Source organism: Brachyistius frenatus, unplaced genomic scaffold (genome assembly GCF_029030835.1).
Source record: "Brachyistius frenatus isolate BFR_SWC_R1_liver_20210118 unplaced genomic scaffold, ASM2903083v1 Contig_48, whole genome shotgun sequence".
NCBI lineage: Eukaryota > Metazoa > Chordata > Actinopteri > Embiotocidae > Brachyistius > Brachyistius frenatus.
The window spans coordinates 2,579,316-2,606,473 of NW_027210647.1; the positions used below are offsets into that span (position 1 = coordinate 2,579,316).

At 39.8% G+C, this 27,158-nt stretch overlaps 5 protein-coding genes and 1 long non-coding RNA gene across 7 annotated transcripts; 1 reads left to right on the plus strand and 5 right to left on the minus strand.

Moving 5' to 3' along the window:
• Positions 1-1,571: 1,571 nt before the first annotated feature.
• Positions 1,572-3,496, minus strand: apoa2 (apolipoprotein A-II). Its single transcript, XM_069703877.1, has 4 exons — positions 3,395-3,496; positions 3,111-3,155; positions 2,281-2,512; positions 1,572-2,017 (listed from the first exon to the last, which is right to left on the minus strand). The coding sequence occupies exons 2-4, from the start codon at positions 3,151-3,153 to the stop codon at positions 1,861-1,863; spliced, it is 432 nt and encodes a 143-aa protein (XP_069559978.1). The 5' UTR covers positions 3,154-3,155; positions 3,395-3,496; the 3' UTR covers positions 1,572-1,860.
• A 1,599-nt stretch (positions 3,497-5,095) lies between these two features.
• LOC138623932 (uncharacterized) lies at positions 5,096-5,623 on the minus strand. Its single transcript, XR_011311117.1, has 3 exons — positions 5,560-5,623; positions 5,283-5,328; positions 5,096-5,180 (listed from the first exon to the last, which is right to left on the minus strand). It is a non-coding gene; the product is annotated as an uncharacterized lncRNA (long non-coding RNA).
• A 2,619-nt stretch (positions 5,624-8,242) lies between these two features.
• Positions 8,243-8,949, minus strand: apoc1 (apolipoprotein C-I). The gene is made up of 3 exons (XM_069703878.1): positions 8,839-8,949; positions 8,598-8,733; positions 8,243-8,502 (listed from the first exon to the last, which is right to left on the minus strand). The coding sequence occupies exons 1-3, from the start codon at positions 8,891-8,893 to the stop codon at positions 8,442-8,444; spliced, it is 252 nt and encodes an 83-aa protein (XP_069559979.1). The 5' UTR covers positions 8,894-8,949; the 3' UTR covers positions 8,243-8,441.
• Positions 8,950-14,444: 5,495 nt separating this feature from the next.
• Positions 14,445-16,792, minus strand: apoeb (apolipoprotein Eb). The gene is made up of 5 exons (XM_069703879.1): positions 16,753-16,792; positions 16,398-16,459; positions 16,154-16,307; positions 15,692-15,979; positions 14,445-15,601 (listed from the first exon to the last, which is right to left on the minus strand). Exons 2-5 carry the CDS (start codon positions 16,438-16,440, stop codon positions 15,256-15,258), a joined length of 831 nt encoding a protein of 276 aa, XP_069559980.1. The 5' UTR covers positions 16,441-16,459; positions 16,753-16,792; the 3' UTR covers positions 14,445-15,255.
• Positions 16,793-17,992: 1,200 nt separating this feature from the next.
• Positions 17,993-27,158, plus strand: LOC138624022 (apolipoprotein A-IV-like). Of its 2 annotated transcripts, XM_069703881.1 has the most exons (6): positions 17,993-18,133; positions 18,237-19,707; positions 25,675-25,726; positions 25,838-25,988; positions 26,102-26,702; positions 26,861-27,158. In XM_069703881.1, exons 2-5 carry the CDS (start codon positions 19,567-19,569, stop codon positions 26,676-26,678), a joined length of 921 nt encoding a protein of 306 aa, XP_069559982.1. In that variant the 5' UTR covers positions 17,993-18,133; positions 18,237-19,566; the 3' UTR covers positions 26,679-26,702; positions 26,861-27,158. The 2 variants fall into 2 exon arrangements, with proteins under 2 accessions (XP_069559982.1, XP_069559983.1); XM_069703882.1 differs by lacking the exons at positions 17,993-18,133; positions 18,237-19,707 and adding an exon at positions 25,104-25,572.
• LOC138624021 (apolipoprotein A-I-like) lies at positions 22,251-23,790 on the minus strand. The gene is made up of 4 exons (XM_069703880.1): positions 23,707-23,790; positions 23,574-23,625; positions 23,222-23,372; positions 22,251-23,064 (listed from the first exon to the last, which is right to left on the minus strand). The coding sequence occupies exons 2-4, from the start codon at positions 23,611-23,613 to the stop codon at positions 22,488-22,490; spliced, it is 768 nt and encodes a 255-aa protein (XP_069559981.1). The 5' UTR covers positions 23,614-23,625; positions 23,707-23,790; the 3' UTR covers positions 22,251-22,487.

The following is a 27,158-nucleotide window of genomic DNA, read 5'->3' on the forward strand; positions in this document are numbered from 1 at the left end:
TTGACCTCGAGGCTGTGGTTATATTTTCACTGTAAATATTTTGCCTCTGGTTAATAAGTACAAATGCTTCTCGCCTGCCATGGCCAAACATTTTATATTTTCCACACAATTCACAGTTCACACAGTTTTATGAACAACAATTACATGCATTTGTGTTAAAGCCAAAGTAAAACATTATCATAATAATAATTTATTTAAGTTTTAGATCTATTTTTATGACTTAAGAACATATTATTTGAATCTATTCTTTATCAAACGTCAGTCCCGGAGGTTACTAACTTCCCAGCTATGTGTAATATTCATTGAGCATAATTACAAAGTGAAAAAAAAAAAGTGAAGTCCCAGTTTTGATTTTATTTGTTTTTCAGTTGTCTTTTTCTCTGTGATGACTACATGTTGATTGAGGCCTAAGTAAACATCCAAGCCAATCATGTGATGCAACCTCACATGTCCTGCTGCTTTTGACCCGAGAACTCAAGTCAGCTTGAGTACAGCTGTGGGCAGCCGTAGGGTTCAAACTGTCAGAGAGCGTGCAGTTTTGATTCAATCCAGCTGATTCACTGCTGAGATGATTCAGCTCTGCTTGTTTATTATTGTACCTAAAGAATACCTTAAGCTGCATAATGGCACCATCAATGCTGACAGCAACAATACATGATATTCTGTCATTAATTTTGTCAGTGGTCTTGTGCATCATGTCTTTTACATTGCTATCACATAATAGGGATTAATTATGTGTGTGATCGAAATGTTAAAAACATTGCAACCATTACTACCAAGTCTTAAATGAAGCTTAAATGTAATATTCACACAACCGCCACATACTCTTGAATGACATGCTATCATTTAACTGGGGCATCTTTGGCTCAGATGGTGCGGTTTGTCCACTAACTGCACGGTCATCAGTTCAATAACCAATTCCTCCTGTCCGTGTGCTGAAGTGTCCATGGGCAAAGAGCTGAAAACCAGGCGAGCACATTGAGTAGCAGTTCTGCTGCCACCAGAGTGTGTGTGTGAATGGGTGAATGATTGCTTTGTAAATCCCTGTACATATATAAGTTTGCAATATAACATCAATTAACACTAAATAAATGGATTTCTGTGAGCTGTAATTCAGGGAAATTTGAGATCAGTGTATTAACACTGAGAAGTTAAGTTGTCTTTAACAACTTCACTTAAAGCAAATAATACTTTAAGGAGTAACAATCTGTGTGTGTGTTTTGAACTTGTGTCAGTTGACAAAGTTTGATACTCGGCCCAAACTAACTTCAAATTTCAAGAGTTCTCTTCAGAGTAAAGATGGCAGGATATACTTGTTTCTAGTGTCTGGGTTAAACCCTCTAATGTATTCATTTTAAATCATGTTTCCAATTTCCTCAAAGTGGCAGCTCATCTCATAAACCACTGTGTGTATTGATAAAATTAAAAAATTATAACGCTTGGAAAAGTCTGAAACTTTTGTCCTGCTCTTAATATAGTACGATACTATAATTTATGCCACAGAATGAAGCTATATTTCATTAACTGTAGAGATAAACCTTCAATCTTTTGATGAAGAAGCAAGTTTCAAATAGTTTTCAGTTCATTTATTGAACACACTCACACATACATACACAGTCACACACAGAGTTTGGTTAGTGTATTGAACGCAAAATACTGTACATGCACAATTTGCATAGGTGGTGTTGACAGGTTTGCCGTGCTTTTGACTGCATGATTTGACAAAGATCTTGATTTAAAAAGAGGCAAAGAATTGTATTTGCATTGTGCATTACTCTTTTCAGCCTAAACTGGTGTAGTTTCTATGAGCTATCATCTATTACAGGCTGTTGACAAGCGGTTTGCTCCACTTGGTCTTCTTTACTCGGCTGGCATGATTTGATCCAGGAAAAGCTTGGCATGGTCGATGGCTTTGCTCAGGCTGTCACCGAAGTGGGGGCGCAGGTAGTGTTCGTACAAACCCAGAGCTGATGAACGCATTCTGTCCACCATGGGACCTGCCTCTGCACCAATGCCACTGCACAAAAGAGGACAGTCAGATTATTCAAAGAAATCCCCAGGGTAAAAGCATTCATCATCTTGTTCAGTATCTGCAAAGGTTTTCCTGAAAATTATATTTTCAACAGAAATTGTGAGATATAAATATACTTTAGTGCTATTTCACAGCAAATGCGTAGTTGATGTGGACACATTCCATAACGGTTGAGAAGGGTTTCCACTGGAGCTCATAGTGAAACATCAGGGTATTTACTGGCAGGAGATCTGTGGGTGAGCACTCACCTGGCAACCTTGACAATAGCTTTGAACTCTTCCTTGGTTGTAAGATCCTCGACAAATTCCCTGGCAGCTACTGTACGGGTGCTGGTACCAGCCTGATCCATGTAAGGACCAGCGGCCATCTGCAGCTTGCTGTAAGCATTCATCAGTCTCTTGAAGAACACAGTTTTCAGACTGTTGTATTTGTCAACAAGTTCCTGCGATGGTTGAGCATCTTGACACAGGCTCAGGGAGACTGCAATTAAATAAGAAGGTTGGATTGTTATTTTAGGACCAGTGCTATCACAATAAGAACCAAAATGTGAAATACTCAAGGCTCAACATACCTGTATGTTAATTTAGAATAACAAAAAAGGAACTATGTTAAATCTTGCATGAGAAGAACTCTCAAAGCTTTTTGGGGTTTGTGTGATCATATAAAAAGACATTAAAAAAAAAAGCTGCATTGCATATCTTGGCTTCCTACTACTGGTAATTGTGTTTAAAACACAATTTCTACGTGCAACACCTGTCTGCTACAGCAGGTCTGTGTAGTATGAAAATAAGCATTCATTTTGCATGTCAACCACAGATAAGGCAGTGTAGGAGCCAGCCTTGCAACATAGTCCGAAGGTATTGTAAAACATATGAGTGCGTTAAAAACATGGTAGATTTTATCCTTTTTACACAAAAGGAATGAAGATAGTATGAGCTGAAGTCAGTTATTTTTTAATGGTTCTCTATGTTTTTTGTATTTTTTTTACAATTTCTATTTTTACAAAGTCATATAGTAATTGAGCTTAATAAAATCCATACAAGGCAATGATTTAGATTGCATTAACATGTTGTCTTACCCTGCAGAGCGAGGACCAGTGCCAAGACGTATTTTGCGTTCATATCTGAAACCAAAGAAAAAGTGAAAAAATACATTTAAACTTAACTCTGCGTTTCGGGAAGTCTTTCCACATTTGACATTATAATCTCTGGAAATGACAAAAACAATTAACAAAGTCAAGACATTCAAAGCAAAAAAGGAAATACCTAAATAGTTTATGAAAAAAATGTTTTTGTGAAATCTATTTAGAAGTAGCTTTTGAAGAGAAGCTGCGGAGGCTGATGCATTAGGAAGAGTCATTACCTGCTGTTGGGCTGGATGTACAGATCCAAGAAGTGACAGTCTTCTCTGAAAGCGAGTTGTCTGTAGCTGGGAGCTCACATCTGGACAGGATGATATAGGGGGGGACTGCAAACAAACGTCATCTGATGAGCTGACACACACCTACATACACATGCTTGCATGCACAATCACAATCACAATCACACACACACACACACACACACACACACACACACACACACACACACACACACACACACACACACACACACACACACACACACACACACACACACACACACACACACACACACACACACACATACACACACGTTCACCTAAAACAAAGTCCACTGTATGTGGCATTCTTTAAATACTGTGTTTGGAAATATGACTTAGTGGTTGTGCAATGTTCCAGAAATATACGTCTATCTGTATTCATATGGTAAGACACACTTGATGCCCTGCTGATACTGCAGACGTCTTGCATATGCACATGTCATAGTGCATGTGGATATAGTCTTGTTTCATGTGTCACAAAACTTATAAGCACAGTTCATGTGTCATTACCAGCTGTAATAAAAGATTCAATTGATTAGATTAATCTCGCTAATCAGGATTATTACATTATACATCATAATGTCTGCCCAGTAAGAGAGTAGTGTCACTGTCACCAGGTCAACCATCCAGGACCTGTCTAGACACTTTGTGCTGAACCATGAACAATGTGTGCTGGGCTTTTTGCCCTCACCTTTCACCCTCATACCCTGACACAGAGACAGGCTGCATGCATGATGATATAGTCTCTTTTTTATCATGTTGTAAATGTTTTCTTTTTTTGTTGTTATGTCTCTTCCTGAGTTTCTCACTTCTCATTATCCATCTAAGTCATTTTTAAATGTTGTTAAAAGGAAGAATTATTGAGCCCACTAAGTGCCACACTAATAAATGTATCACTAAAATATGTATTTGTCCCCTTGTAAAACTAAATGTTCTGTCTTCCAAGTAAAAATTAGATGCTTTTAAGTTTAAGCTTTTAAGTCTTGTAAAGACAAAAATGATAATGATAAGTCATGACGGTGAATTTACATTCTGATCACACGAAAACTGTATTCATTGCTGCTTTTCCTGATATTTACTTCTCTCTTTTTTTGTTTCAGGAAAAGCTGGACCCATAGTAATGTCTACTGCACAGGCAATCGGAGGTATTTCATGAACTTGTTTTATGGACAAGTTTGATTCTTTCTGTATTTTACATAATCAGTAAAGGCCAGTGAGACATTAAGACATGGTGATTGATTTATTGTTAGCTTGTCTTATCAGTTGGACTAGCTGCTTACAATGGCATGTAGTTGTCAATAGTTGTCTGAAGCTTCTCCCACAGTGAGCTTCTGATATTAGAGGCCCATTCAGCATAGCTGTCAGTCACTGGTTGGACGTAGTCTTCATAGTAGGCTCCCATTAAACCAAATGCGGTGTCCCCAAAAGTCTCGATTTTAGCTTTGGTTTCCCTATGAGAAGTACAAAAGGAGTAACAAGGTTTCAATAACATGCGCACACAATTATATTTATGTGCAAACCATGTGCATAAAAAGAAAGATTTTAGCAATTCTGATAACTGAAAATTATTTACAAAGACATTTAGTTGTTTTTTTTGTGTGTTTTTTTTTAATAATAATTAATTGCATTCTAATAATATAATTTTTTTTAATTTAGAAGTACCTGGCCCTCCCCATCAGCCTTGGCAGTATCCCGGGAGAGTCTGGTTGTATTGGGGTAGGTGTCTGGGCCAAAAGTAGCCCGAATGCTGCAGAGAAGGATCTTTGTCAGTCAACTAGAGCAAAGAGTAAAGCTCAGAAATATGTGAATTCATGCAAAAGCTGAGGATTAATTATTTTTAAAGCCATACCCTGCATTAGTAAGATGAGAACAACGGCACGTGTTTTAATATGCATCTGCCACAGAGGTAAAAAAAAAACAAGTATCAGCAGCATGTTTGTCCTACTATCATGTTAAACTGTCTTTCATTTACATATGTTGAGATATCTTGTTTATATGTCCGTCTTCTTACAACAGTAAAAGTAAGTCAAATAAAATCACAGGTTTCAAATTATATTTTGAACATATGATCATTAACATCAAAACAAACATAACTAAAAGAAAGACAAACAGGTTGGTTTTTTTACCATTTCGTCTGGCTCTGCTCAATAGACGTTAAATGAAACAAGTGTTATGGTGTCACCGTATTTGTATTTGGTGGCAGCAAGGGGGTGTGCATTGCTCCTGATCAGGTGAACAAACAATCATCCTGTTGTTTGTTTTCTGTGCTTCACCTGTTTTTTGTTTTTTTTGCCAATGCACTGAGTGACAGCAAAACAATAGATCTTGATTCTCAGACTGTAATTTGTTCTCATGAGAAAATGCTAGTTCTCAACAGCAAATGCACAGACATGTGGACTAGCAGACATTTACAGTGATCAGGTTAAAATTCTCCTAAAATTTCAAAGACATGCGCATTTGACCCGTTTCATCCATTAAAGATAGTCATGTGATTTCCGTAGGAATGTGATTTTTATTTTTTTACTCTTCAAATATAAACTGTTACAATGTCAATGTTGGTATACATTTTGAAACATTGCTTTTTAGATTTGCAGTTCCTGAACTCTTGATATCTTTTTAAAATCAACATTAGCTGAGTTCAATAACTGTCCAAAGGCCCTTCGGTTCAGATATCTCGCCCCATTTTGTGGGTCCCAATATGTGTACAGTCAAAGTCTCTGTTCCAGCAGCAGAGATAGGGGTTTAGTGAAGATTGGGTGGGTGGTGGGTTCAAATAGATAAACAGTTTCAGTTAAGCAAAGCATTTCTGTGGGCAGAGTCCACCACAAAATCAATTTACAGGCTCGGCCCTGGCTGCTTGTTCTGAATGGAAACAACTCAACACTAATGTTGGGATTATATTTCCTGCCATGAACCTGATCTCACAGCTGTCCAAACAGATTGGATAAAAATTTGCTTTGTTTTGAAGTTCTTGGGTTTTAAACATCTGGACTGTGCTACATAGGGAAAGTTGTGTGTGTGTGTGTGTGTGTGTGTGTGTGTGTGTGTGTGTGTGTGTGTGTGTGTGTGTGTGTGTGTGTGTGTGTGTGTGTGTGTGTGTGTGTGTGTGTGTGTGTGTGTGTGTGTGTGTGTGTGTGTGTGTGTGCGTGCGTGCGTGCGTGTGCGTGTGTGTGATCCTGAAGTGACCACAGCCTCAGGAAACAAGAGTTTGTTAGAATGTTGCCAGTTTATTCAGTACAGTTAGGCGACTGTAGTCTGACATTTAATTTCAACTGTTGAAATTATTCTAGCGGTGTTGATTTAACTGTGATTATTTTGTATCTAGTTGTAGTTTGTGGTGCTATTGAACAATCTTAGCTCGGGGTCCTAGCTTAGGCCCCCTCTCAAAAACATAATATTATTAATTTGATGGTCTTTTTGGAGTCAGTTTAGATGCTTCAGACAGCAGGGGGTTTTTTTCTTCTCAAAATCCAACAACTGAAGCACAAACCTTTCTAAGAATGTAAAGTGGCTCTTCAACTTCTCTAGCTGAAAAAACATCCCAAATGACTGACCAAGAAATAGTAATTCATATCTTAAAGTGAAAGTGATTTTATATTAATTTCAGTGCAGATAGATGGTGTGATGTGATAATTATTCGTGACCTCTGTGCACCAGCTGCTAACTTCTGTCACTCTGTTCTCTTCTCAGGAACAGATTTCAATGAACTGGGACAGCTGGTGGATTATTAACTCATCATAAACAGTGACTTTATCCCAGGGGTTGTGAAATGCCAGGAAAAGCAGCCATGTTGGCACTTGCCCTTTTGTACCAGTTATTGACACAAATAAACTATTATCTATTTGATGTTGCTTACTAGTCTTTGATAAACTGTGGTCAGATTTAGTGCCCACTCTTTTGATATTAACTGTGGTATGAATTAATTATTTGTTCGAAAGACTTTCCACATCTGTTTACATTATGTTTTTTTGGGGTTTTTTTTTGTATAAAAGTAAATGTAATACTGCATGACCCTGCTGTCAAATGTGGCTTCAAATAAATTATTACAAGAGGGTGCAAAGATTTTGTTGTTAATAAAAGTGATTGGCGTCAAACTGATTACATACAAGTCATGATTTGGCTTTTAGTGCCATGAGCCACATTTACATGCAGCCAGGATAAATATAACACTAAAATATGGAGATACGTTTGAATTATGCACGGCTGAGTTGAGCTGAGACTTGTTTTAGTTTGTCTAATAAAACTCCAACATGTTTTATTTGGACCTAAGCAGACTTTATTTTTAATCTGGTCATTCTCTGGTAATGATCTGGCCTTTGCTATTCATTAATGCAGACAAAAAAATGTGTCTAGAATAAGAAAATGCAATGCAAAATATTTCTGAAATCCTAAATCCTAATGCATCTTCTGCCTGAATGATTTAATCTAATAAGAAATTCATCAAATGTGTCCATGGACTGACATTATCTGACATCCTTTCATGACCTTTGAACAATGTGTGTGTGTGTGTGTGTGTGTGTGTGTGTGTGTGTGTGTGTGTGTGTGTGTGTGTGTGTGTGTGTGTGTGTGTGTGTGTTGAAACTAAACAGAATCAAGATTTTAGAAATCTGTTATCAATTTAGTTAATTGCAATGCTTAGTGTAACATGGAGGCATAGACCAGAGCTGTTCTTTTATTTGTATCAAACATATTTAACAGACTCTTCCAAATGCTTTAGTTCAGTGCAGAAGTTTTTTCTTTTTGTTACTTTTTTGTTGTTTTCCTTGCATGGAGAAATACCGATGCTGACAAAGAATTTATACAGAAAAGTATTGTCAATGTCTTTATTGCACATTTTTCACCAAAAAAGGTACCTCAAAGAACTCTTTACAGAGAAGCAATGTAACTGTTTAGTCATGTGACCTATTAGTCTGCCAACATGATTGTCAGCGTGGAGAAGTCACAGCGGTCAGGGGGTTGTGGGTGGTGGGCAGGTTGCAGGATGGAGACAGGATCTGTGTCCATTTTTCTACTGAGCGCCTTCTGTTAACTTGCTCTTCACCTTCTCAAACTGCTCCGTAAACCAGTTCCTGAGGAAAATAATGCTGTGTTAAAACAGAGCCAGCCGACGTGTGCGTAAATATCTGTGAGAATGTCCTCGGTTCTTTCCCGTGTGCTCGCTTACCTGGAGCTAACAGCAAATTCGCTGTTATGCAAGTCTTGGAAGGTAGTCTTAGCCTTCTCTGCCAGGGTCTGGCCCATTTCACTGAACTGTTCGCCAAACCTTTGGAACTTCTGCTCCACGCTTTCCCCCTGAGCGTCTGCAAATGAGAGCGAGAGACCAAAAAAAAAAAAGACGATTTACACAGCATGAAAGAAGAAAAAGTCGTAGCTGGGGCATTTTAAAGGCGCTATTTTAACATTACCTGTGTATGCGACAAGAGCCAGCATCAGCACGGCAACTGCGAGGTAAAGTCTCATCTTGGCTGTAAATCACTGAGGAGGAAGGACAGAGACGCATTTTTGTCTGCTTGTTCCCTTTGATGCGCACAAATTCGCTTTCATGGCACAAAGATCGAAAGAAAACTAGCAGTAAAAGTTTATTTTCTTTAAAAGTAGCGCCCCCATACGTCCGCACCACAGCGAATGGACAGCTCCCTTTACGTTCATTGATCTTTCGAAACTATAAAGATAATAATATTTTTGCAACGATTAAAATCTTCTCTCATATTTTTTTTTTTTTTACCTAGTTTACTACTTTTAACACACATGTTGTCAGGATAACAAAAATGATTAAATAAGTCATCTCAGGTTCCAGCTAAATTTTAAATATATAAATAGTCTCCTATATTTGATATTTTGATCCTCTTTATTGTTAAGCTGTAGTTCTTTCGCCTTTACTCTGTTGTTGATAAAAATGACTAAACATCTTTTCTTAGTTTTAAGTTTGATAAAAATTTAAAACTTACCTGGGTTTTTTTTCAGAGGAGAAAAAAAAAAAATCGAGTGCCTTTGAGCGCTTATGTGTGTCCCTCTTTATAAGCCTGCTTGGTTCTTGCAGGGTGACGCAGAAACAGCAAGTTTGAGTCAACATGTACACGTGGCGACCTTGAGGTGTCACTGCCCCCTTTATTGATCAGCACAATGAATTGTGTTAAAAGATGCTGATCATGAAAACAAGACTAATGAAACAAAGCCTCTTCACAAATAAATGACTTACCTAATTCCATTATTCCGTAAGACTGTGTGATATGCAGCACAGTGATGAGGAGAATCTAGATAATAGTCATGTGAATGAAAAGAAACAGACTGTGAAGAAAAATAGTGTCAAATAAAAATCAGATTTCTAACAGGTTAGTATTGATTTTAAGGGATGTGTTTTTCTCAGAGAACAGAGTTTAGTCCTCAGCAACAGTGGTGCCAATAGATAAGGTGAGATGTGAAATAGAAGAACATAGTACACAAGACTGATAGAATGAAGAGACTTGTGCTGTTTGGAAGCTTCTTTGGATTTGAAGTGTTGGCCAAGAATCGACTGTTGTGTCAGACAGCTTTACATTTATTGATATTGGGTTATCAAGGTTTTTATGTTAGACAACAGGACTTCATTACTGAGACTGAGTCTGCTACAGGATCGGATTTGACCCCTAACATTTTGTATGTGATGCACATTCTTATCATCAGGCAGACTGTCTGTAAAAATCACTTTTTGTTCCATTGACATTTAATATAGGGCTTACCTCATACATTTGCAATGTTCCATGTAGTATTAAGATACTTTTATTGGAATTAATGTCATTTATCATTTACACACAATAAGCACTTCATGACAAGATAAATCCTGCATTAACATTTTTTATTTAATAATTAAAAAAAAAAAACGATTACAAAAAATATTAATAGAAATGATCAGCCTGGCTCCTAAATGATCATAAACAAAGGTGGTCATTATACACAGAACGGCTACTGTCCATGTTAATATATATTTCAATCATTATTATTGATGCATTAACAAGTGGGACTCTGCTTTATGCAATTTTACTGCAATAATAATACATTATCATGGTAACATTTTGCATATTGCAAAAGGTAATCATAACTATGGAGAAATGTCAAATAAATGATGAGTTATAGATGTAATATTTTCCTCTGATATATAGTACAGTAGAGGTTTCCTGCCACTCCTGTTCCATTTTACATTATGTAATAATTCTTTTGGCAGACTTGACTGATTAAATAATATGCCTGATATGCTTTAACCTGCATTTTGTTAAGGTTGCCTTGTTTTGTTTCAACAGTAGAGGTCAATGACAGCTTTTGCTCTCAAGGAGACTGCTTTTTGAAAAAAAAAATTAAATGTCCTCCTCTTTTCACTTGTAGACCTCCTGGCAGGTCCACCTGTTAGCGCCATCCGACCTCTGCAGCTCGTCCAGAATGCCGCAGCTCGACTGGTCTTTAACCTCCCGAAATTCACTCCCACTACTCCGCTCCTCCTCTTCCTCCTCCTCCTCCTCCGCTCCCTTCACTGGTTACCAGTAGCCACCCACATCTGTTTCAAGACATTGGTACTTGCGTACCGTGCTGCGAACAGATCAGGTCCAGTCTACATCCAGGACATGGTCCAACCTTACACCCCAGCCCGTTCCCGCCGCGCTGCTTCTACCAATCGGCTTGTCGCTCCCTCGCTGCGAGCTAAACACTACAAAATCACGACTGTTTTCTGTCCCGGCTCCTAAATGGTGGAATGAGCTCCCCACCGACATCAGGGCAGCGGAAACTGTACATCTTCCGCCGCAAACTAAAAACACACCTCTTCAGACTTTACCTTGAACAGTAGAACTTTAGTAGCGCTTAAAAATGACACTTACTGATAGCACTTTGTAGTTTGACTTTCTTGAATAAATTGTATTTCCTTGATTCCTGTTGTTCTGGGTTTTGTACCCTCATGGTTGAAATGCACTTATTGTAAGTCGCTTTGGATAAAAGCATCAGCTAAATGAAATGTAATGTAATGTAATGTATTTTTCCACGTGCTGCTTCATTTAGAATTCAGTTGCCACATTTGACGTCTGTCTTATGCAGATCTTTCCTTTCTCAAAGGGGAAGTAAGTGAGACAAAACCCCCGTGTGGTTGTCTTTGTCAGTTAGCATGCGACAGAAAAAACAACAACAACAACAACAACAACAGCAATACACTTGGGTAACCACTCATTACAACTGTGACCTAGGTTGTAGCCAGAAAGTATGCATCTGACAATTTAAAGACTTCATCACCACTTAACGTATCTGTTTTCACACCAAGCGGTCTGCTGCAAAAGGCCAAATGTCCATTTGATGCTGATGACTTGGCCTGAGGTGCTATTGCTATGACGAATAGCCTACAATTGAGTTCGATGAGTCTATGCACGCCTCAGCACTCGCACACTTGCGCCGAAAGACCAAAAAAAAAAAAAAAAATCTCCATCTCTTTTGTGATGAAGTAAGCCACTGTGTTTATGTATGAGCTCGAGCTTGCATGCATATAAACTCCTCTTGAATAATTGTAGGAGGCATAGGGCGTGAAAGTGCACGTCTTGTGTGCTCCCAATTTGCAATAACAAGCTCACACAAAAAAAAAAAAGAAAAAAAAAAGCTGTTTTTGTGTTTGGCCAAAGCCCCTGCGGTGACCGCCGTTGTGTGCCAGCTCTGAGGAGGATGTAAAAGGATGAAGAAAGGAGTGGGGGGGTTGTAAAAGGAGGTCAAATCTCTGCAGGGGTGTTGTTGGAGGGGTTACCAGCAGTCATGGGCTAGCTAGCACCTGCTAATTTGCTGGGATTTTTTTTTTTTTTTTTAATTTTTTGTTGTTGTTGCTGGGCAGTGCTCAGAGTGCAGACACCCCATGGGAGCAGATGGCGCAGAAGTGCTGAACTAGCAGGATGCTTGAGGGTTTCCTGTTTTTTACCATCCGTGACTGATCCTTCAACATAATTGACAGTGTACTGTAGGAGTTTCACTTGCCAGTTTCAAAATAAACACTGGTTCCTGAAAGAAGTGATTTCATCAGGGAGAGACACAGTGTCACAGTTAGTCATTCTTTCATTTTACATGCAATGCCCTTTAACACAGATAGAAACAGTAAACATGTTGTGTCCTAACCCACTGAGGTTGTTATGTAGGAAAAAGAAACAGATTAAAGTCATGAGTGATTGCAAATCTTTCAAATACATAACACCAAACACTAAACTACACATTACTCTCTAAAAAAAAATGTTCCGATTATTTTGGGAGCATTTCCCCTTTCTGACAGTGTACAGTAGAGCGTTAGACAGGAAGTATAGGGACAGGGAGAGGGGTAACACATTTCTCCAGTTAGATTCAGTCCTAGTTCTTACAATTAATGAGACATTACTAAAATCACATTTTATCTTAACACCTTAAGTGATTCTTAAAAAGCGTCCCAGCTCTGCAATTAAAATCAACTTCAGACAAAGTGTGTTCTCTTCCTAAAGCACAGTTTGTGTTTCTTTATATTTATATAATATAGTTTACTTAATCTTCCAATAAAGACAACACAGCTGCATCTCTGTGGCGTCTGGATTCAAGTGGAGGGGTCAGAGAATGGAAGATGAATCGGGGGCAAATGGTGTCCTCTGCTGGCCTCTACTCTGAAGTTCAAAGGGAAAACCCTGCTGTGTAATAAGCATAACTTTTAAAGGTTTTTTTTTTGTGTGTGATTGAAAGAGAGATCTTAGTTTGTGACATTCCTGACCAGCTTTCCCCTTAGGCAGGTCCAGATGTGCTGCATGGGGGGAAATTTTTTTTTAAAAAAAATCCCAATTTCACTCATAACATTTGCATTTAGCAACTCTGAAAAGACTGGTTGTGCAAATTGCCTCTTTAGAGACAGATATGTTTTATAATGCTGATTTTCCAGAAAAAATTAAAAGTTAAAAGTTGTTGTTTCGGCATTTGCTTCCACAGGTGACCGTGTCGAGAGAACAATAAATAATTGGCACAGAGGGGTGTGATATGTAGTAAATAGTCTCTTGCCAGAAATAAATGTGCTTGCAAGCATGTACTTTATGTGCAAATGTCCACCGTCTACAATCAGAAGCATGTGTATGATTCTCATTGGCACGTCTGTTGAAATGCGTTTATACAAATGCAGACTTGTAATATGATCCTCGCCGTGATAAAGGTAGAAATAGTAGAGTGTCGCCGTAAAGATAACTCAATCTGTGGCACAGACTGTTCCCAAATACCTCCTGGGATCAAGAGAAAGGAATCTGGAAGCAGATCTTAACAAGTCTGGACAGGAAGAATAGTGGGCTGATGGATGTGGGGGGTGGCTGTATGAGGAGAGTGAGCTGCAGAGGACTGGGGTAGAGTACAAGTTGAGGGAGGGGGGAAAAAAAGGCAATTTTGTTGTTGTTGTTGTTTTAAACTGAACCTTTTTATGTTTATCTAGACCTTTTTACCCTCAGGGTTTCAGTGGGGAAGGTGGGTGGCAGTCTGGAGTTGGAGCCTATCCCTGCAGATGTTGGGCAAGAGGCGCGGTGCACCAGGGAGAGGTCTCACAAAGTGGACAAGTCAAGACAGATAAACCTTCATGCTTATTGGTTTTCACCTACGGGCAATTTAGAGTCGCCATCAGGTAATTTAATCAACATGTATTGTAGCAGTAAACTGGAATACCCGGAGGAAACCCAGATGGCAGACATGGAAAAGCTTCACAGAAAGACCCCTACTGGCAACACTACGGTACCACTGCTTTATAAATTCCATTATATAATCACACCTCGCAGTTTATGCAACCTCTGACATATGTAAGAACATGACTGTAAAGATGCAAAGTTTGATAATCTCAGTACACTGACTGCCATTTTCTTACAGATTATATTTGGATTATAGTGTTGTAGCATCATGATGTGCAAAAGCAGATCACTGACAACTTTGTGAAATCTCCACTTAAAAGCGTAACTGAACCTCCCCTTAAATAATAGATTACTCGTTAATGTTTGATCAGACAAACAAACAGTGGAAAGGGAGCATCTTTTCTAGGTTCTTTATTCACTCAGCACTGTTCAGCACACTGCAGTCACAGGCAGCGCATTTACAGAGAGCAGCATGGTGGGCTTAAAACATGTGAAACACAAGAGACACTTGTTAAGATCAGACAGGCAGTGTTACACTTTAGTCACTGATTGTCATGTTTGCATCAAGTCGTTTTTACATTCCACTTCTCTGTGAAGCACAACACAGAATAACAGACAATACAGAAGGGCACTTTAGTGGTTCAGTATCACCTCTAGAAGAGACTAGCACAGTGGCTGTTTGTCACCCCATCTTTTGATCATCGTCATTCAGTGCATTTATTGAAATGAAAAGACACTTGTGTTTGGTTCACGTAAGGCAGATAGGAGGCTGGAATCCCTACCTGATGCTTTAACACAGCAGTTATATTTACAACCAAACAAAATGTAGAAAACGTAATACAAACGGTTTGGGGAAAGACTGCTAGAACAGTTAATTCCAAGTAGAAAAGCAAAGCATATTACAAATAATTGTCTCCTGTTTGTGTAATGAAGGCTGATAATGACAGTGGTGCTTGTGTTCAGTGAACAAGGGGGTTTAATAAGAGCACTAGAAAGGGTGAGGACTGTTCTGTAAAAGCACCTCATACTCCCTCGTCCTTGTCTAACCTCCTTATACTGAACACTAGAGCACATAATGTAGAGATCATCAGTAACTCAACTCCTCCCTTTCCTCTCTTTACCAGGGTATAAAGAAATCAGTGGTCTACACAATTCTCCATCTACTACCACCAACCATCTCCAACCCTTAAAAAAACCCTCAGTCTTTCTTTAGGCAGTGGCGGTCTCCTTGACCTTGTCCATGATGGTCTCGAACTGCTCGCGGATCTTGGTGGCGTAGGGGGAGAATATTTCTGTCAGCTCTTCAATCTTGCCCTCCAGGGAGGTGCGCAGCTCCTGGGCAGTGGCCTCCAGCTGAGTCTTGATGCCCTCAGCCTGGGTATCCAGCTGCTGGCTCAGTCCCTCACTCTGGCTCTTCAGCATGGAGGAGATGTCACTCAGCTTCTTGGTGGCGGTGTCGCTGGCCTGCTGGACGAAGGGCTCAACGTGTCCTCTCATGTTGTCCATGTTCTGGGAGGTGCGGGACTGGATCTCACCCACGTAGGTGGCTACAGTGCTTGAAGTGAATGAGGGGACAGTAAACTTTACATTTCACATTACTAAAAACAAGAGAGAGTTTAACTCTGAAAATGTCCACCCATCTTACTTGCGGATCTCCTCGGTGTCCTTGGTCAGGCGCTTCTTCAGCTTGTGGGTGTAGCTGTTGATGCGGTTGCGGACATCATCGGTGTTCTGGTCCATCATGGTCTTGAGCTCTCCCAGATACTCAGTGCTGCGCTCCTTGGCATCCAACATGTCCTTCTGCAGTTTGTTGGCCAGAAGCGTCAGGTCCTGAGACAGCAGGCCAGTGGAGGACTCGGTGTAGGGGGCCAACTTGGTCTGGATGTCATCTCTGTAGGTTGCCAGCTCTGCCATGCTGTCAGTGATCAGAGTGCTGGAAGCAGATTAACAAAATGGTCAGACATGAGAGCACTTGGGAGAGTAAGCACAGCACAAGGATGCAAGGATAGAAAGATGTAGCATGGATGTGGAAGTCAAACACTGGAACTTAGGAAAATATTAAGTGGAGAAGGAGTAGACACAGGAATGATGTACTAAGTTCACTTACTCTAGCTCCCTGCTGAGCTGAGAGGCCTTCAGGTTCTCCACAACTCCATCAGCTTTTTTGTTCAGGTCAAAGATGTGCTGCCAGAAACGATCGACGCTGTCCTCCCAGGGGCTTGGGGTGACTTCAGTCTGGCGCACCACACGGGCATTGCAGCCTGTAATGGACACATGTGGAAAGCAGGGATAATTAACACATATCCTATAAAGCAAGATGCATGCAAATATTAAAGCAGCAGTGAACTTACCAGTGATGACTGCCAGAGCAAGGATCAGAGCTACAGCCTTCATGATTGTTGGACAGATACACCTGTGAAATACATCAGAAAAACTCAAGAAAATGGACAGTATAATGCAAACAGACGTTGCAGAACTTCACAAGAAAGCGAAGTTGCACGTTTTCACATTGGCTTACTTTTAGAAACTTCGCAAATTTTTTTTTTTTTTTACTCAGAAACACATAGGCCTTTGTGAGCATAATTCTAGTAACAGACAATAACAGGACATACAAACAAATTCAAAACATTTACTAAAGTACGACTTCTCATCTCTAAGAGCTGGACGTAAAAGAGAAGACGGCACTGTGCCTTGTGTTTCACTCACCTGAGGTTGAGCTTCCTCCGTGCTTCCAAGACGCTGACTGACGGGTTTTATAGTCCCGGGAGGCTGCTGCCGCTGCGCTTGTCAGCTGGGAGGAAGGGTGGGGTGGAGAGGGGTGGGGGGGGGCGGTGTAGCGTGCGTACGCGTTCACGTGGTGGTGATGATGATGATGATGATGTGGCTGCAGAGAATCCTGTTTCCATCTACGCCAGGCGAAGGGGCTACCAACACCTCGTCCGAAGTTCTGAGGGGCTGATTGAGCAACCTGCTTGTCACGAGAACAAACGTGGTAAACGCTTCACGTCCAGTGGCGTAATAAATATGTCACTTTCATATAGTTCGCACAGTTGACAAGCTTTCAAAAACGGTGCGTTATTCGTGTGTCGTTGTGTTTCCCTTTCCAGGAGAGTAATTCAATTAGCCTACATGTTATTATTTTTACTGGGCTACATTTAGCACCATAATTCAGACCTTTGAAGTAAAATGACAGAACTTAATTAGCTCGACGTTAAAGTTAGGTTTTTTTTTTCACAGTAGTTATGAACAGCAGACTATCTATTATCCATACATAGTAGATGTACAAAGCAGGACAAACAAAACAACATTTGATATTGTGTTAATATCTATGTTACAGAATTAGAAAATTATTACGTTGTATATTGCAGTTTCATGTTGTAACTAAAGAAAACAATGCCGCATATTTGCTAGATATATATCTTTCTTTTTAAAACCTTCTCTACAAAGTAACTAAAGAGATAGAGCGAAGGTAGTTTAAGTTATTTCTCTCTTGTAGTAAGTAAATAAAGTACTGTACCTCTATCTTTAAAGTGCACTTAAACACAGTAATTGAGTGGATACCTACATTCCTTTTACTTTTTATATTCTTCAGATGGCTGAATAATTTATCAGATTATGAGCATGCAACATAATATATAGTATTACATTATGAAAGTAATAAAAATTTTAAATCTGCATTGCTTTTGTTTTTGAGCATATATGTTTTCTCCTTTCGCTGGTAATATTATTATTTTCACTGAAGTAACAGAATCACATTTATTGCTAAATTGTGTCAAACTGACTACAACTCTGCAGGTTTTTTCTCTGCTCAATCACCATTTGGTTTCATTTTAGTACTAATTCTTTTAGCACCAGGATGCAAAATAGCCTTTCACATATACATTTGAATCTAAATACTCTACCAGCATTGGCCTGTACTGTGCTTTCTGGGCGGTATAGTTTCATAAAGGAAATATATATTATAAATATCCAGAAACTGCCTGAAGTAAAAAAAAAAAAAAAAAAAAAAAGGTGCCAGCGCTACAAGATGAACATGTTCAGGCTTGGGGACACTCAGGAAGCCCACTGCACAAAAGAAGGATTACAGGTAATAAAATGCAGAGACCAATGTGGGGGCACTGAACAAAAGAAATAAATTAAACAGGAACCACTGGGAAAAAAACTGAAATACCATCTGTGTTATGTTGTAGGTTTTCGCAGACAACAGCCATTCCCAAGAAATTTCCAGGATGTTGAAAGTGGCATAAGTAAAGGGAAGTTTGATGTAAAAGGAAAGTATTTACCCCAGCTTTTCAAGCAACAAATATTTGTTCAATGGCAGAACATAACTGCGATGAGTCGTTCAGACGGGACTGCTGTTTTAGTGTTGGGATTAAGATTTTATAAATATACAGAAGTAATCTCACTGTGAAGCTATATACTGACTTAATTTAGTAATGTTTTTTGCAGGTGAATTTCAAAAGATAATGTCAGTCTTAAAGGGACAAAAGATTGTTGTTGCATTGGATTGAAATCAAAATCTTGTCAGATGACAAATTCCATTGTTAAAAATGACGTATCCAGCGTTAGCAAGAACACTGTCTTTCTCTTAGGCGCCTATAGAAATTAGGGGAAATATATATATATTTTTTTTTAACTCATACTGTATATAATACGTTACCTGTTATGTTTTGTAATAGTTAGTCGTGAGATTAACAGGAAACCATCATATTTAGTCATAAAACACATCTTATAAATCAGAGCCTTAGTAAATCCTTTGGTTATAGCGTACCATCAGTTCATGCTTTTGTTGGTATTATTATTTATCTTTTGTGATTGAGTTCAACTCTGATTCCATCCCTGCCCAATGTGTGATGACTATTGCCCTTTAGGACTTGGCCTCTTTGTTGTCTACCCAATAGATTTCCCTGCTCTGTAATTTTCTCAGAAACCCAACTTTACACAGGAACAAAGTTTAAATGGGTTGGCTTTGTCAGGTAATTAGCGTGAGAACACGATAGCATTGCTGTGTGATAAACCCAGAGAGGTCAAGTATCTAGTTAGTTGTATCAGGAGACTGTAGCAAAGTGTCCAAACTGTCTTGTGTTTAATGAAAATGTTCTATGTTCTCTTTAAAAGATGAAAACAATAATATGAAACTGGAAATGAAAGAACGATTTCTAGTTCAAACATTACGTTTAGGTGTCACATTTATGTTAAAACAAAAGACCTTTGACCTTGGTATTACACGACATTAGTGTGTCACATGTAGTGCAGGAGGTGTGTAACACAGCAAGATACTGTATGTTCAGCTCGATAACAAGTACAATACAGGTCAAACATACAAACAAATCAAGTTCAGGAACTTAAATATGTTTATATTTCTACAGATTTTCTTTTGGCATTTTTTTTTTTCAGTTTCAGGAACATATTGAATCTGTTTTGTAAAACATTCTCCCACACAAGCTAAGATGTATTTCCAGCAAAGCCATCCCAAATGCAAATTCGATATTTTGTGTTTTTATTTTGCAGAGGAATTGGATGACCTTTGACCTACTACACACATGTAACAACAAGGTCAGAGGCCAGACTGCACAAACCCAAACACCCTGCCTTTTCTTTTCTGGAACACCAGAAGACAGACAGAGAACTGAAACAGGGAGAATCAAGAAGAACTATGAGGTAATACAGCAAAATACCTAACACAGCCATCCAAAACTGTAGCTGCTTCTCCTTTTGTTCCTCAACAACACACGGCAGTAGCAGTGTCTAATATTATTCGAGTGTGTGAGAGGGGACAATTAGATGGTTTGACCGAAAGTAACCCCGGCCTGAGGATGTTGTTCTCTGGAAGCTGGTTTTAAGAATTTGGTTTTTGGTTGGGATGATCTCACTCCACTGAACAAGCAGTCATCTTTTTAGATGAGTCAGTGAGGTCACTGCAGTTAACAGCTGTAGGTTAAGGGCTGTCAAACTGGGGCATCCAGTGGGCTAAAGGTTAAGGTGCTGCCGCTTAGTGTAAGTTCATGGTTTGGTTCTAGCTGGGGTAACTTTGTCACATGTCATCTCCCTCTTTCTCTCTGAGCCCTTCTTGCATGTCTTTCTCTAGGCTGTCAAATAAAGACAAAAATGGCCAAAAGAAACCCAGTTAAAAAGGATCATCTGGTTCTGAGTCAGACTGGAATCAGCTGATGTGCAGAAAAACTGAAATACATGGGAGGGCTGCTGAGTTTTTAGTTCCATATCTCTGCAATGATCACAAGTGATGCGTGCAGCAGCTCGTACTTGTACAACAAAAGTAACCTGAAGTCAAATCGCTGTCTGCACGATACTCAGAGTGAGAGGATAAGCTAATGGTGTCCTTTTAAGGAATAAAGCATTGTGTTTATAAGTGCTTCAAACTGCAGAGCAACTTGGTTGGTTCGCAACTTGTTACCTCGTGTTCATACGGATCGTTCTTATTTGCCTTGTTTTTTCAGTCTTATTTTACTAAGTTAAATCAGCATAAACGACATCTGATAAATGGATTAGCATGTCCTTCTGGGAAACAGGCCTATTCACGTATACATTTCTCATGTCTGTACACAAAGCATGAAGCTCAATAGCCAGGGAATGGTTAGCTTTGCACAAAGACTGGAACACACAGGTATGAAAGTGCTATCAGGCTTTAACTCTGCAAGAAAGCCTTTACCAAAATGTCAAATTATTCCTATCATGTCTTTCCTGCTAGTTCTAACATTGTATGAAAGTTGTCTGATTCATACAGGGATACTGAGTAAGAATGATCAGGACTATAACAGTATAATCAAAAGCATAAAAAAGGCTGCTTCAATTTTCACACGTTTTAATAAATCAAATACATAAAATTGAATGTGATAGAAATAGAATAACAAAGATTTACCCATGGTTATTTTTTATTATTCACACATATTATTACAAGAACAGCTGAGTAAAGTGATCTGTGGTAAATGCATCTATGTATGTTTTTTTGTTATATCCCCCCCTGCCCCATATTTGTCTTTATCTGTAGCTGTAAAATGCTTTAAAATAACTTATTTTTGTAGTCCAACTGTTTTACACTTTTTTCATTGTCATACTTTTTTTTTTTTTTTTTTACTTATTTCTACTATTACAAGGTTCTAACTCTCAACTATGTGTGTGTGTGTGTGTGTGTGTGTGTGTGTGTGTGTGTGTGTGTGTGTGTGTGTGTGTGTGTGTGTGTGTGTGTGTGTGTGTGTGTGTGTGTGTGTGTGTGTGTGTGTGTGTGTGTGTGTGTGTTAACAATTGTAGGTATTCAGTGTGAGAATTGTGACAGAGCAGAACAACAAAGGGAATTTAGTAAAAAACAAAAAAGAGGTGTACTCTCTAAACAGTGAGTCAAACTAAGATATTACAATATTACTTCCAAGACGATTCAGAACATAATTGAAAACTTTAACATCATTAGACATAATAGAAATCCGGAGCTGTGTGTGAGCTCGGAGGGTTAACGGTGTTCAGAGCCCGTGACAGCTGGGGGCAGAACAGAGGAATGTTGTTTGCCACTGGGTAAGGCAGCGTGGGAGCGATCTGGCAGCAGGGATGGAGGCACAAAAGGGAAAACTAAAAAAACAGGATATGTTCATGAACTTCCAGACTTGCAGAGACAAACCTGAACATGCCCTGTCCAATATGCACAACTTAATCTTACAGAGGTGTGGCAGGGGGGTTGGGGGCAAGCTTTTATAAACAAAGAAAACTGCTGTGATTTTTGTGTGGCGTTAATATGTTGCTGTTGTTTTTTACAACTGTCTATGTTGTCAATGTCTAAACACACAAATACACAGTATTGACAGTACAGTATCCTTTATATGATATGGAACTAATTATTTTCAAGGATTCATGTTTCATCCTGTCAAAAAGGATTGTTAAAAAACAACTAATTGTTTTTGACGTCTCCATGTATGGGGCGTTTGCTACGGTAATCGGACAGGACAAACAAAGCAAAGTTCTTTTAAAGCTGACTCAGGTGAGCCAAGCATTTCATTATGCAGGTGAGATAATGGACAGGAGAGATAGTGTGTCTAGTTTCCATTTCCACAATTAGGCAATGATGCTTATAATGGTTGTTTCTCATTTCTCTATTTATTTGTTTTTCATGTACAGTTTAAAGCTATACTTCTATTTGTCACTTGTCTGAGAACACCAACAATAATTTCACTCATGACTTAAATAACACAAGAGGCTGAAAAGCTTTGTTTTACTTTTAATGTATTTTCCATAATATAGGAAGAAAACACCGCGTGTGGTCGCAAACCAACACATATTTGTTATGTGCTTTTTTAACACTGTACATATGTCTAAAAGACGTTCAGCTTTCAAAACCGGTGAATTTTTGTAATCATGAATACATTCCTGGGATCTGGGATCAGAGAGTTGTTTCTACAGATGAAGTTTTAGCTTCATGTGAGGTGGAGGTTGACTTAGTTGGCTTTTACAAAGGAGTCGTAGAGGGAGGTGAGACGAGCCTGGAGGTCCTGGGCGTAGGGGTCCAGCTTTTCCCTCAGCTCATCGACGTAGGGGGCGGCCATTTCTTTCACCTGCTGGGCTCTCTGTGTGAGCTCCCCCTGGACCTGTTCGGCAACAGGGGCCATTCTCTCCTTGAAATCCTCCAGATGCTGGTCCACCTTCACCTTCACGTCATCAGTGTAGGGCCCCAGCTGAGCCTGCAGGTCCTTCATACTCTGCTCCAGGCTGACCTTCAGCTCCTCGGTCTTCTGCATCAGGGTGTTCCTCAGGGCCTCGGAGTCCAGGGAGTCTGCGTAGGGGGCCAGCTCCTGTTTGAGCTGCTCCACTCTCTGCTGAATCTGGGCCTTCATGTCCTCAGTGTAGGGCTGCAGCTTCTCCCTGACTGTACCCAACTCTGCGGTCAAACGGTCTTTCAGCACATCAGCCTCGGTGGTGACTTTGATGATCAGGTCCTGGGCTGCAGGGGGAATCTGCTCCTGCAGGGTGATTGCATACTTGCCGGCTATGTCAGCGCTTTCTGTCAGACGGGCACTAAATATAAAAAGTTGACAGAAAGGGAAGAGCAAGAAAATGAGATTTCAATATGAGTTTTTAGTTCATTCTAAGGTTGTATGTGCCTATCAGTTAACTCTTGAGTTTGATACATTACTAGAATGTCACACATGGTCACGGGTTTTGTATGATCTACCTGACATCCTGTCCAAACTGAGTCTTCCTGATCATCTGGAGAGTGTCATCAGCTGTCTGGGTAGCTTTGGCAACATAGTCCCAGAAAGCATCAGTCACCACTTCCAGCTGTGGTTTGGGTGCATCAGCATAGAAAAGGTTGGCTTGGCAGCCTGTTTGGATGGAGACAGGAACCGTTTAAGAGGACTGCAGATAATTCAGCTATGCATAACTATTGTGAGATTTGCCATTTATACTGTGGATATTCACTCTTCATCAAAGCTTGCAGTTCTTCATCTTTAGTGAATCATTTGATAAATTCTTATGCTACAAAATGTACATTACAATATTGAAATTGTTGTAATGATACTCACCAGTGAAAACGGCAAGGACGAGCACAGCAAGGACCTTCATGGTTCTTAGACCCTATGATAAGAAAATACCAGTTAGTCGCCGCATGTTCACCTAAAAGCTTGGCAGAGAGTTCCTCTTACTTCTCCATCTTACCTGTGTTTGCAGGTGTGTCTGTAAGTCTACTTGGCAGTGCTTGTGCTGAGCTGGTGAGGCTCTGCAGCTTATATAGTGAGCCAAACAGTAATGATCTCAAAGTCCAAGTGGTATTGCCTTGCTGTCACCTTGCCTCACTCGGTTATCCTCACTGTCAGCATGTAGAATGTACGCAGCGCACATGCACACGCCCATACTGTGACACAAATATACACACACACCCTGACTGCATGACCCCATTTATGCAGGTTTATATCACAGGGATCATCTGCTAGATGCCAATTTTTATTTAAACCCATGATTATTGCTGAATTGTTCTGTCGTCTCACATGAGTATCTAAATGTGTGTGTGATTCTGTTAGAGTGGGGTACAATCCATAGGGTTAACCTTCAATGACCCTCACAGTCCTGTCTTTAATCACGTAGCTATTAGCCATAGATAACTTTTTGCCAAACAGACAGAATCTCTATCTTCCATTTCTTTCATATCCAACTTCGATTAGTAGGCATTTTACTGTATCTCTTAGCTTGATATTTTGCCAGCTGACCTCATATTAGCTCATAGTTCTAGTTTCTGTGTCGTGCCACAGTTCAGCAGTCCGATGTGTCAGCGTGATCAAAGGTTAGCAGACGCAGGCTCCGTCACCTTCTGAAGGACAAAGTAGCTGCTGTTTCACACTGGACATACGATAAGTCAATTCTCAGAAAACACTTTTAAGTGAACTGAAACTGGCAGAATAGTTACATATCCACCTTGACGTCTCACTGCTGTGTTATCAATGGATTACAACAATTAAAAAAAACAAAAACATTTGGGATAATTTTGAGATTATTATGCCCAGATGTTTTATGCTCTATGTTGTATCACTTCTATAAAATAATATCGGGATAAAGGCCAAATATCTATTCTGTGTTTATCCTGATCACCAAATTAGTAGTTTTTAGCTCTTGATTGAACTGAAAAGTTTTTCTGTGCATATACTGTTTAGTTTTTCAACAGTTCTGCAGGACAATAGTTTATGCACAATATCTGTAAAACTCTGCAGGACTCGTTCACGGATGAAAATTATTCCTGAGGGACTTTTTCAGAATCTACTGTATGTATAAACAACAAAGAAGTTTTGGTGTGACATTTTTAGTCACTGTTTAATGTAAATATTTTATAGTTTTGTTCCCACTCTTGGTAATGCTTCAATTTCCTTATTGTGGAGATTTGTGCTAATTCATTATTGTGTGTGAGTTGAACGTAATTAAATGTGTCTTCTGACAGCCTCTTATGTTTATCTTTGTTTTATTTTGTTAATAACTCAGCTCTACACAAGGCCCAAAATTTGAAATGCGTCAGGATAATACAGTGCTTTTTCAAAAGCCGGCTGATAATTATTGTACTTTTAAAGGATATTTGGAGTCCTGACACAAATCACTCCTGCCCTTTTCACAATAAAATTCAACAAATCATTTAAGTGTATTTTATTCACGTTGCTTGATCCTAATACAAAGTCCACTGGTGTAAGCGTACCGAGGTTATCTGCAGTTATCTACAGACTGGAAGCGCTGGACAATGTGGAGAGTTAATTATATCTTAAATTCTTTCTAAAGAGAGGTCAAAGGAGAACTAATGCAAAACGTATGAGGGGTAAGATATGTTTTGTTATAATGACATTTCTAAAAGTCATCAGTCATGTAATAGAAGCCAGAACAAGCAGCAGAAACAGGAGACTGTTTTTTGTGACAACATGGCAGGGACTCCTGGACTTTGGGCTCTGGGCTACAACAGTCATATGACCAGTATATATACACGGAAGCACCAGTCCGACACACTCACAAACACACTAAACCCTGAGAAGATACACAACCCCAAAGCAGGTGGGAATTTTGCTTTCAAAGAAAAATTTAAGAGGCAAATTTAAACGTTATTTACTTTGTTAATGAAACATGAAAGTTAACCAGACCATAATTGTTTTTCAGAAAATCACAGTCATGAAGGTGTTTGTGGTGCTCGCTGTTGCAGTGCTCTCTGGTAAGTGGCAAGCTTTTTATTTGAAGTCATAGCTGACGAGTAATCAAAATAATTGATTGGGAGACTGGAAATCTACACAGCTCTCACACCCTTCTTGTCTCCATCTAACAGGCTGCCATGCCAACCTCTTTTATGCTGATGCACCCAAGCCACAGCTGGAAGTGCTAACTGATGCTTTCTGGGACTACATTGCCAAGGCCACACAGACAGCTGACAACACCCTCCACATGATCAGGAAATCACCGATTGGACAGGAAGTCAAGTATGTTGTGTGACACACTGTACCATAATAAATGGGTCTATCAGGGACACGTGATATTATTGGTATGGTCTAACTCAAACCTGTGATGGTCTGACATTCACTTTGTCTTCTAGTGCTCGTCTGACAGAAAGCGCTGACATAGCCAGCAAGTATGCAGTCACCCTGCAGGAACAGCTTCCCCCTGCAGCCCAGGACCTGATGATCAAGATCAGCACAGAGGCCGACGTGTTGAAAAATGTGCTGACCCAGGAGCTGAGCACTGTCAGGGAGAAGCTGGAGCCCTACACTGAGGACCTGAGGGCCCAGATTCAGCAGAGAGTGGAGCAGCTCAAACAGGAGCTGGCCCCCTACGCAGACTCCCTGGACTCCGAGGCCCTGAGGAACACCCTGATGCAGAAGAGTGAGGAGCTGAAGGTCAGCCTGGAGCAGAGTGTGAAGGACCTGCAGGCTCAGCTGGGGCCCTACACTGATGACATGAAGATGAAGGTGGACCAGCATCTGCAGGACTTCCAGAGAAGCGTGGCCCCCATGACCGAGAAGGTCCAGGTGGAGTTTAGTCAGAGAGCCAATAACATGAGGCAGATGGTGGCCCCCTATGCTGAGGACCTGAGGGAGAAGCTGGACCCCTACGCTCAAGACCTCCATGCCCAGCTCATGTCCCTCTACCAGTCTTTTGTCAATGGCAATTAAGTCAAACATCACATCTGTCACATTATCTTTATCCAAACACATGCACCTCAGGTCAGGTTACCTGGCGCCGCGCTAGTGGCAGCCTGCTGCAGCATCTCCCCCCTGAGAGCCCCCCTGCTGTAGTGAAGAAATTTCCCCTCGGGGATTAATAAAGTGTATAAAATCAAATCAAAAAAAAAAAAATCTACAAAGATCCTGGCTTTGTTGGTCTACCTCTGTGTGAAGCGTGAAATGTAATAATTTAAATATCTGACTTGTACTGTAAACCAATTTAAACTGTATGTATACCCACAACATATTATTTATTGCTAAGTGCAAAAATTGCACTTTCAGACATGTATATACTTAGTTTTTATTGCGTATTGTGAAGTTAGAAACCGTGAGCATTTTTGTGATTTCTGTAAATTATCTAAAATAATTAGAATAATCTGAGAACGCTAAACTCGATCTATCTTTTTTTTATCACTCTTTTTAAGAACA